Source organism: Rhagoletis pomonella, unplaced genomic scaffold (assembly GCF_013731165.1).
Source record: "Rhagoletis pomonella isolate Grant_MI unplaced genomic scaffold, Rhpom_1.0 Rhpom_scaffold_00013, whole genome shotgun sequence".
In the NCBI taxonomy this organism is placed as follows: Eukaryota; Metazoa; Arthropoda; class Insecta; order Diptera; family Tephritidae; genus Rhagoletis; species Rhagoletis pomonella.
The window spans coordinates 14,869,271-14,878,053 of record NW_023458567.1 but is presented as its reverse complement, the minus strand read 5'-3'; the positions used below and the strand labels follow the sequence as shown (position 1 = coordinate 14,878,053).

Sequence of the window (8,783 nt, the reverse complement as noted above, 5' to 3'; positions counted from 1 at the left end):
TGTTGCTAGCACCAAAGAAGAGAAGATTGAAGAGTCCGTTGAATCCCGCCGGGAATCAGTACTCTCGACTGCTGAAAGTAAGAAGGAAGACACTGCAGAGTCTCGCCGAGAGTCGGTTCTTTCTACTGATGCAAGCAAAAAAGATGATAAATCTCCAGTTCCATCCAAGGAACCCTCACGACCAGAATCTGTTGCTGGCACCAAAGAAGAGAAGATTGAAGATTCCGTCGAATCTCGGCGGGAATCAGTCATCTCAACTGCCGAAAGTAAGAAGGAAGAAGCGGCAGAGTCCCGTCGAGAGTCGGTTCTTTCTACAGCAGAAAGCAAGAAGGACGATAAGTCTCCAGTTCCATCCAAGGAACCCTCACGACCAGAATCGGTTGCTAGCACCAAAGAAGAGAAGATTGAAGAGTCCGCTGGATCACGGCGGGAATCAGTACTCTCGACAGACGAAAGCAAAAAAGAAGAATCCGTAGAGTCTCGCCGGGAGTCGGTTCTTTCTACTGCTGCAAGCACGAAGGACGACAAGTCTTTAGCTCCATCCAAGGAACCCTCACGAGCAGAATCTGTTGCTAGCACAAAAGAGGAGAAAATTGAAGAGTCCGTTGAATCACGGCGGGAATCAGTACTCTCGACTGCCGAAAGCAAAAAGGAAGAATCCGTAGAGTCTCGCCGGGAGTCGGTTCTTTCTACTGCTGAAAGCAAGAAGGACGACAAGTCTCCAGCTCCATCCAAGGAACCCTCACGACCAGAATCTGTTGCAAGCACTAAAGAAGAGAAGGTTGAAGAGTCCGTCGAATCTCGACGGGAATCTGTACTCTCGACTACCGAAAGTAAGAAGGAAGGTAGTGCTGAGTCTCGCCGAGAGTCGGTTCTTTCTACTGCTGAAAGCAAGAAGGACGACAAGTCTCCATCTCTATCCAAGGAACCCTCACGACCAGAATCTGTTGCTAGCACTAAAGAAGAGAAGGTTGAAGAGTCCGTCGAATCTCGACGGGAATCAGTACTGTCGACTGTTGAAAGTAAGAAGGAAGAAACCGCAGAGTCTCGCCGAGAGTCGGTCCAATCTACTGTAGAAAGCAAGAAGGACGACAAGTCTCCAGTTCCATCCAAGGAACCCTCACGACCAGAATCTGTTGCTAGCACAAAAGAGGAGAAGATTGAAGAGTCCGTTGAGTCACGGCGGGAATCACTACTCTCGACTGCCGAAAGTAAGAAGGAAGAAACCGCAGAGTCTCGCCGAGAATCGGTTCTTTCTACTGCTGCAAGCAAAAAAGATGATAAATCTCCAGCTTCATCCAAGGAATCCTCACGGCCAGAGTCTGTTGCTAGCACCAAAGAAGAGAAGACTGAAGATTCCGTCGAATCTCGGCTGGAATCAGTACTCTCGTCCGCCGAAAGTAAGAAGGAAGAATCCTTAGAATCTCGCCGAGAGTCGGTTGTCTCCACTGCAGAAAGCAAGAAGGATGATAAGGCTCCAGCTTCGTCGAAAGAAACTTCGCGACCAGAATCTGTTGCCAGCACCGAAGGAGAGAAGGTTGAAGAATCTGTCAAGTTTCGGCCTGAATCAGTACTCTCAACTGCCGAATCTAAGAAGGAAGAAACCGCAGATTCTCGCCGAGAGTCGGTTATTTCTGCAGCTGAAAGCAAGAAAGATGATAAGTCCCCAATTTCTTCCAAAGAATCTTCTCGACCTGAATCCACCCACGTAAGCGCCAAAGAAGAAAAGATGGAGGAAGCGGTTCAATCACGCCCTGTATCAGTTCAGTCCCCTGTTGAATCTATTAATATTGACAAAACAGCAACGGCGCCAAAAGAAGTTTCTCGTTGCGAGTCAGTCGCCAGACATGCTAGTATAACGGAAGAGAAAGTGGTAGAGTCCGCGGGGTCAAGTGGGCAAAGTCATAAAGAAGAATCAGTAGAGGCCCGAATACAAACAGTTAGCGAATCAGCCGCCATTCGCCTGACTGAAGAGCATGGCGAGTCTAAATCTAAGGTGGCAACAATGACACAGGAAACTTCTGAAGCCATTTCCAGTTCGAGCCAAACCTCCGGTATTCAAAAGAAAGCAGATTCCTTTAAATTAGCGCACACACTATCTTCTTGTACAGAGGCATCGACAGTTGTGAGCAAATCTATTGACTCCTCAGTGCGTACCCAATTACGGCAGGAATCTCACAGCGAATCAGTGAGTAGTGTTAAGGTGGAAGATAGTTCATCAAGAGAATCGCTTATCAGTTTTGCAACCGAGAAGGAAAGTAGTCGAACTGCTGAAGAGAAAAAATCTGAGGAATCTCTAGTCAAGACTGTGAAAACAGAATTCGTTTCCCAGACTGAAGATTTGATGACACATTCGGAGGAATGTTCGTCGGAATCCGTCGTAAGTGAAATTCAGACAGACTCACACTCTTCAAAGACAACTGCCAAGCATAGTAGTACCGCAGAACTCGACAGCAAAGAAAGCTTAAAAGAGACCGTTGCTGAATTCCTAGCAACCGAGAAAATCATCTCGACCAAGGAGAGCTTAGTAAGCGATGCAAAAACTTCAAAATCTTCGGATGAAAGTCTAGAGAAAACTACTGCAAGCGCTACAGTCAAGTCCACCACCGCATCGCGTAGAGCATCCGATTTTGCGGCCAGTATAAAAGACAGCTCGAGAAGAGGGTCCGAATTCAGTCAAACGAGTGACGGACGAAACACGCATAGCGATCACGAAGACGATGATGAGGATGACGGCATAGTTAGTGTGAAAGAGGGGCGTTCCAAGTCTATAGCCACAATAATGATGACTAGCATCTATAAGCCATCCGAGGAAGTAGGAGCATTTGAGAAACTAGAGGAGGAAAGTGAAGAGCATGCAGAAACCGTGGAAGAAATCAAATCATCTATCACGACAACCACACATAGTCAAGTGCTGAGGTCCAGCGAGCAGGTTAGCTCAGCTAGCTCGGAGCTCAAGTCAAAGACATCAACACAATTGGATACCATAATACTTACACAACCACTGGGGAGCGATCCGAAAACTCCACCCACTGCGCCAGTGAGTCCAGGCATAAGACACTCGACAACAGGCGCCAGCACAGCCACAACCACAACGTTGAGCGAAACGTGCGGCAGCAGCGCGGCGTCTGTGAGCGGTCCCCTATCACCAAAAGATTTTAGCGGTAAGTCCAGTCCAGGTGCACTTACCTCTGAGAGTCAATCAATACCGACACCAAAAGGTCGCGGTTCCTTTTCAGATACATCCGAGTCTTCACCCAAGCCTACTTCGCCATTTCCGCGCGTCACGAAAGATGATCTGAAGACCATGACCGCTACCATTACCGAGGCCACCAGCTCTGGCGCCTTTGCTGCACAAGAATTCGCCGAAGAACTATTACCCGACTTGCATGAACAGCGCGGCATCGAGAAGACAACCGCACTCAGCAGCAGCACCGAGAAAATCATAACAACAACAATAACCACAGTGACAAAGGTGATCTCCAGCGATGGCAAAGAAATAGTCATGGAAGAAAAGACTGTCACCACCACAGACACCACTGAGCCGGATGGCGAAAAAGTAACTGTGACCACAACACGTACTACCAGCGAGAGCGACAAGAGCGACCACATACTGCCCAAGGAGGTAGCAATTCTGCGAGGCACCTACCGCTCTTCCACACCCGGGAGCGACGATGAACGCATGACCGGCGCCTACATGAGCGATGATGAGTTGCCCGCTTCACCACGCAGCATTGCATCCTCACACGGTGCCAGCTACGAATTGCAGCGCTCCAGCTCGGGTGTGAGTAAACGCTCCGACTTTGACGTAGACGACAGTCAAGATGACATACCACCACAATATGGCAGCGAAGAGCACTCAGCCGCGCGCGCAATTTCGTCCACAACCGCCAGCTGCCTGCAGAAAATTCCCGACCCGATGAGCACCTCATTCTATGGTGCGCTGCCTGATAGCTTTGACGCAAAGCCCACAGCACCTATACCAATCTGTGGCACCACGACGCATACGGTAACCACACGCACCTACGTTGCCGACTCACCTGCCAGCCAATCAACGGAAAGCTTTGAAAGCACTAGCCAGACTTCCGCCAGTCGTCAGATAATCAGCGGTGGTACACGCGCCAGCGTTGACAGTGGCGATCATAAATTCCTTGAAGAAGCCGATATGGATTTCGAGAAGGCGCTTGAGGAGCATGTACAAGTGCGCGGCGCTGATGTGATGTCTTCGGTGACTGCCAAGTACTCGTACTCACCCTCGAAAGCGGAAGAGGTGGAGCAAAGTGTTGCTAGCGTAGAAAAGCCTAAATTCCCGCTTGTGGATGTGCAGAAGACGCGCTTCACCGAGCCGGGCACAGCAGCGAGCAGCACCAGCAAAGTCGAAAGCGCAACAGAAAGTAAAGACAGCAAGACAACAACTACTACAACTACGACCACTACCAGCGTAAGCGCAGACAGCGCCAGTTCTATAGCTGCCAGCGAGACCACCACAACTACGACGACAACAACTACCGCTACCGGAGCACTGCCTAAAGACCCACTGAAGGAATGGGGTAAACCCCTAGGACTGCCATCACCTGCACCGCTGCCCGTCGAGGGTGATGTGCGCACCACACCGAAAAAGGAACGCCGGCTAGTGGCTACCAAAACCCGACTGAACAACGAAAAAAATCTGCGCAAACGTTCCGAATCGCCAAATAAGGCCAAGAAACCGGCCCCAGTGTATGTGGATCTCACCTACGTACCACACAATGGCAACTCCTACTACTCACACGTCGAATTCTTCAAGCGCGTGCGCGCGCGTTACTATGTCTTCTCGGGCACCGAGCCCAGCCGGCAGGTGTACGATGCACTGTTGGAGGCTAAGCAGACGTGGGAGGACAAAGAGTTGGGTAAGTTGCGCGGGCGTAAAGTAAATGAATTCGAGCTGATTTATTTTCTCTTATTTTCTGTTGCAGAGGTCACCATAATACCCACATACGACACCGATGTGCTCGGCTATTGGGTCGCCGAGAATGAGGAGCTTTTAGCCAAGTGTCGCATTGATTTGTCGCCTTCAGCATCGCGTTGCACAATTAACTTGCAGGATCACGAGACATCTTGTGCCGCCTACCGCTTGGAATTCTAGGCCACGGGGATGTTCATTTCATTCGCCGACGCCGAGAATCTCATACAACTCTACAATTAAAAGCTTAACACTCTACTAAACATAATATATTAAGTCACAAAAAAGTAATACTAACGAAAGGAAGCTTTTGACAACATCAATCGTGAAGCTTTTATGAATGAAATAAAATAAAATTAACAAAAAGCGAACAAGTAATAGCAACAAATGAAAGCTCTTGCGGCAGAAACTTCGCTACGACGCTGGAAGTATGAAACTTCAGCAGGCGAAAGTTGGTTAGCTAGCAAAAGCTTTCACGCTTTAAAAGCCCACAACTCAGCGCTGGAAACAGGCATACCACACAACCAGCTTGACATACTTGAAAAATAATAATTAAAAAAAAACTTGAAAAATTTAGAAAAACAAAAAAGAAAGGGATGTGAAAATTCAAAACTATGTAAGGCTGAAAGCTTGACAAAGCTTCGCGCTTATGTATGCAGCTTTGCAGCAGATTTTTTGCGGCAATTGCGCTTGGAAAGACATGAGCAAAGGAATGGCGGTGTTTCTTGGTGTACTACACGAGATTTTGCAAAAAACAAAAATATAGTGTAGCGCCATTTTGTTTGCTATTGCCGCACATTGCTATGCGGAATGTCAAGAAAGGCGGAAGCTGAACATAAAATATAAATGCATTAAAAAAGAACAAATGAAATGCTTATAAACTTAATTATAGTAATTAAATGAATATTTGTTGAAAAAATTTAATTACACCAAAGAACTACGTACACACTCAGCCTAAAGAATTATAACGCACTGCAGAAAAGTAAAATGAAAATAAAATTTACAGAAACAAAGCATTGCTAACGAGTGACAGAAAGCGAAGTAAAAAAGAAATAAAATATACGTAAATACATGTGGACCAATGCGATGAGAATTAAAAACAAAAACAAAATAATAATTAAATTAATAAAAACTAGTTAAGTATATGCTCCCAAAATCTATTAGAAAAGAAATAAAATCACCAATAACTCAAACATACTAAATATAAATCAGGAATGAGTTGAAAACTTTCAAAAACATAAGAATCAACTCGATTAAGACAAAAAGCGTTTATCAAAGAAGTCAACAGACTTTGGAATTGGAAGAATAAACAAGAGATGATATAAATGGAGGCAAAAGATAATGAGAATTGAATTTCTGCTGAAAAAAAGTATTAACAAGGCCGAGTGCCTACAGGCCAGCACAGTATGCGAACACCGAAATGTAGCTAATGACTGAGGAATGAGACTTTCAATGCAATTTATAAAGCTTTTCCAAAAAGAAATTTAAAAAAATGTGTATCTCTGTGCTACTTTAAACTAATCGATTTCGAAATAGAGCGCAATTTTTTGGGAATTCCGGTTATATTAATATTGATTTTCATGTTTAATTACTTTAACTAAATAGAGCACTCGAGTAGAAATGGATTTTCTTGGTTTTTGTTATCATCAATTTTTTTTATTTGCTAAAAAAATGTATTACAAACAATTCACTCAAACAAAAAATTTTATCAGAAGTTAAAAACGATTTTTTTTTTCTGTCGTAACACCTTTTCAATAATCATTCAAATTGATTATCTTTTTGATAAAAAAATTTTTATTATACATATGTACTTTTCAGAAAAATTTTCAAGTCTTATTGCATTAAGAAAAATTAAAACAACATTTTTTTGTTGCTCAAATATTTATTAATAGAAGAGCACAACATTTTTTACGAAAATGGAAGCAAAATTTTCAAAAAAAAAAACAAAAAACTGTTTCGCCCAAAATTTATTTTGTTCACAAAAAAATTAAAACTTCTTTACTTTTTTAAGTCTTTTCTCTTCCTATTTTAATTTTATTATGGAAAAAGTGCAGTAATATACATATTTACATAAATAGATTTGTATGAAAATACAATCCAAAGTTTTTTTCTAAAACAAAATTTAAATTCGTTTTAATTTTCTAGCAAAAATTGTTTGCCTACTGTTTTTTATATACATATGTACATATACTTTTCTAGACCATAATTTGTAACATATTTCTTATTGACAGAAAATAAATACATAAATACACATATGCGTGTATACATAGATATTTTTTTAATTTTTGCTGACGCTATATAAAAAATTTGTTGTTGATTAAAAATGTGCGGAAATTCTGATTCCTCATGTCAAGTATAATACAGAAGGCCATTGTTTTTTACCACGAATAACGTAGAACTAAACGAAATGAGCTTCAATCTTACCAAAGGTTTTTCAAAAGCAAAGAAAAAATATAGGAACATATTTATGAGGTTAAAAAGTATGGATGATGACATAAAGAAAAACTATACTAATTAAATATAACAAAATAAATATATAATTATGAATATGAATAAAATATAATTAAAAATTTTCAACTGAAAATGAAACAAAAAAAAAATAACTAAATTAAAATTAACGTAATAAAAACATATAAAATTATAATCAAACTTAAAATAAAAGTGAATATAAAACAAAGAGAAAAAATTTTAAATTAAAATAAAAATAGAAATTAAAATAAAAATAAAAAGTAAAGAATTAACAAATTAAGTAAAAAGAACAAATTAAAATTAAAAATATATAAAACAAAATTTAAAAAACATCAACGTAAAATAAAAAAAAAAATATGAAAAATTTAGCATTAATAATGAAAAAAATTAAATAAAAATAGAAAGTTCAATTAAAACAAACCTAATCAAGTTAAAAATAATGAAAAGCAAATACAAATTTATGCAAAGAAAATTAACGCAAAATAAAATTATAGAAAATCAAATACAAAATAATAATAATAAAAGTCAACATCAAAATTTAAATTTAAATAAAATTATAAACCTAAATGAAATGAAAAAATGTGCTAAAATAAAAAAGGATAAATGAAAGCTTCAAAATAAATAAAACCACAATCACGAACGTATTACGACCAAAGATCTAATAATATGCTATGTAATAAATCTAAAAGACTCTAAAATCGACCAAAAAGAATCAGAATCTGAAGTAAAAAAGTAACATTTTCCAAAAATGTACAGAAAACTGAGGAAAATTTTATATAATAACACACCCAAGTAATTTTTAAAAAGACAAGAAAAAATATATTTTTGTTCATTCCGAAATACAGTTTCAATTCCGAAGTCGGAGAGTTAAACAAAAAGCTTTCGGAAGTATTCAAATGTAAAAATTCCGGAGGATATTGGTAATAGAATTCTGTACCTTTTTTGCGGCATAAAACTGAAGAGATTGATGTTCTCAGCAAAAAATGATCACTAGCGATCATATAGATCACTGGCGATCATGCAAATGCACTCAAATTGTCCAGAGCGACGAGCAAAACATGACCCCTGCTATCGTCGCCTAGAGCAGTAACAATCAGCGAAAGTTTTTACTTTTTGCGCGTCCATATAAAATATATATGTATAAAGCTTTAAAAAGTTTTTTTCTGCCGGATATATTTTGCGTTTGAGTGTCCTTGCGCACAGCAAAAACAACAAAGTTCCAAAAAAAATAATCCATTTTCCCAAAAACAGTAAGGGAGTATTTATGGGAAAACTGTTCCTTATTACTAGCTTAATAAGGAGATGGACCAGTAAAGAAATAGAGGAGTTTGAATTTACTCCTGCTGATCATCGGAGCATTTATAAAACTTGT

The 8,783-nt window shown here is 40.4% G+C and overlaps 1 protein-coding gene across 1 annotated transcript in view; it reads left to right on the top strand.

Annotated features, from left to right (window-relative positions):
* Positions 1 to 6,513, top strand: part of LOC118748873 (microtubule-associated protein futsch) — a 509,684-nt gene extending 503,171 nt beyond the window's left edge. The window contains exons 6-7 of the mRNA XM_036483593.1: positions 1 to 4,889; positions 4,956 to 6,513. The exon at positions 1 to 4,889 is cut by the window's left edge and continues 9,865 nt beyond it. Coding sequence (XP_036339486.1) covers positions 1 to 4,889; positions 4,956 to 5,125 — 5,059 coding nt within the window. The 3' untranslated portion in view covers positions 5,126 to 6,513. The remainder of the gene's footprint in view (positions 4,890 to 4,955) is intronic.
* Positions 6,514 to 8,783: the final 2,270 nt, after the last annotated feature.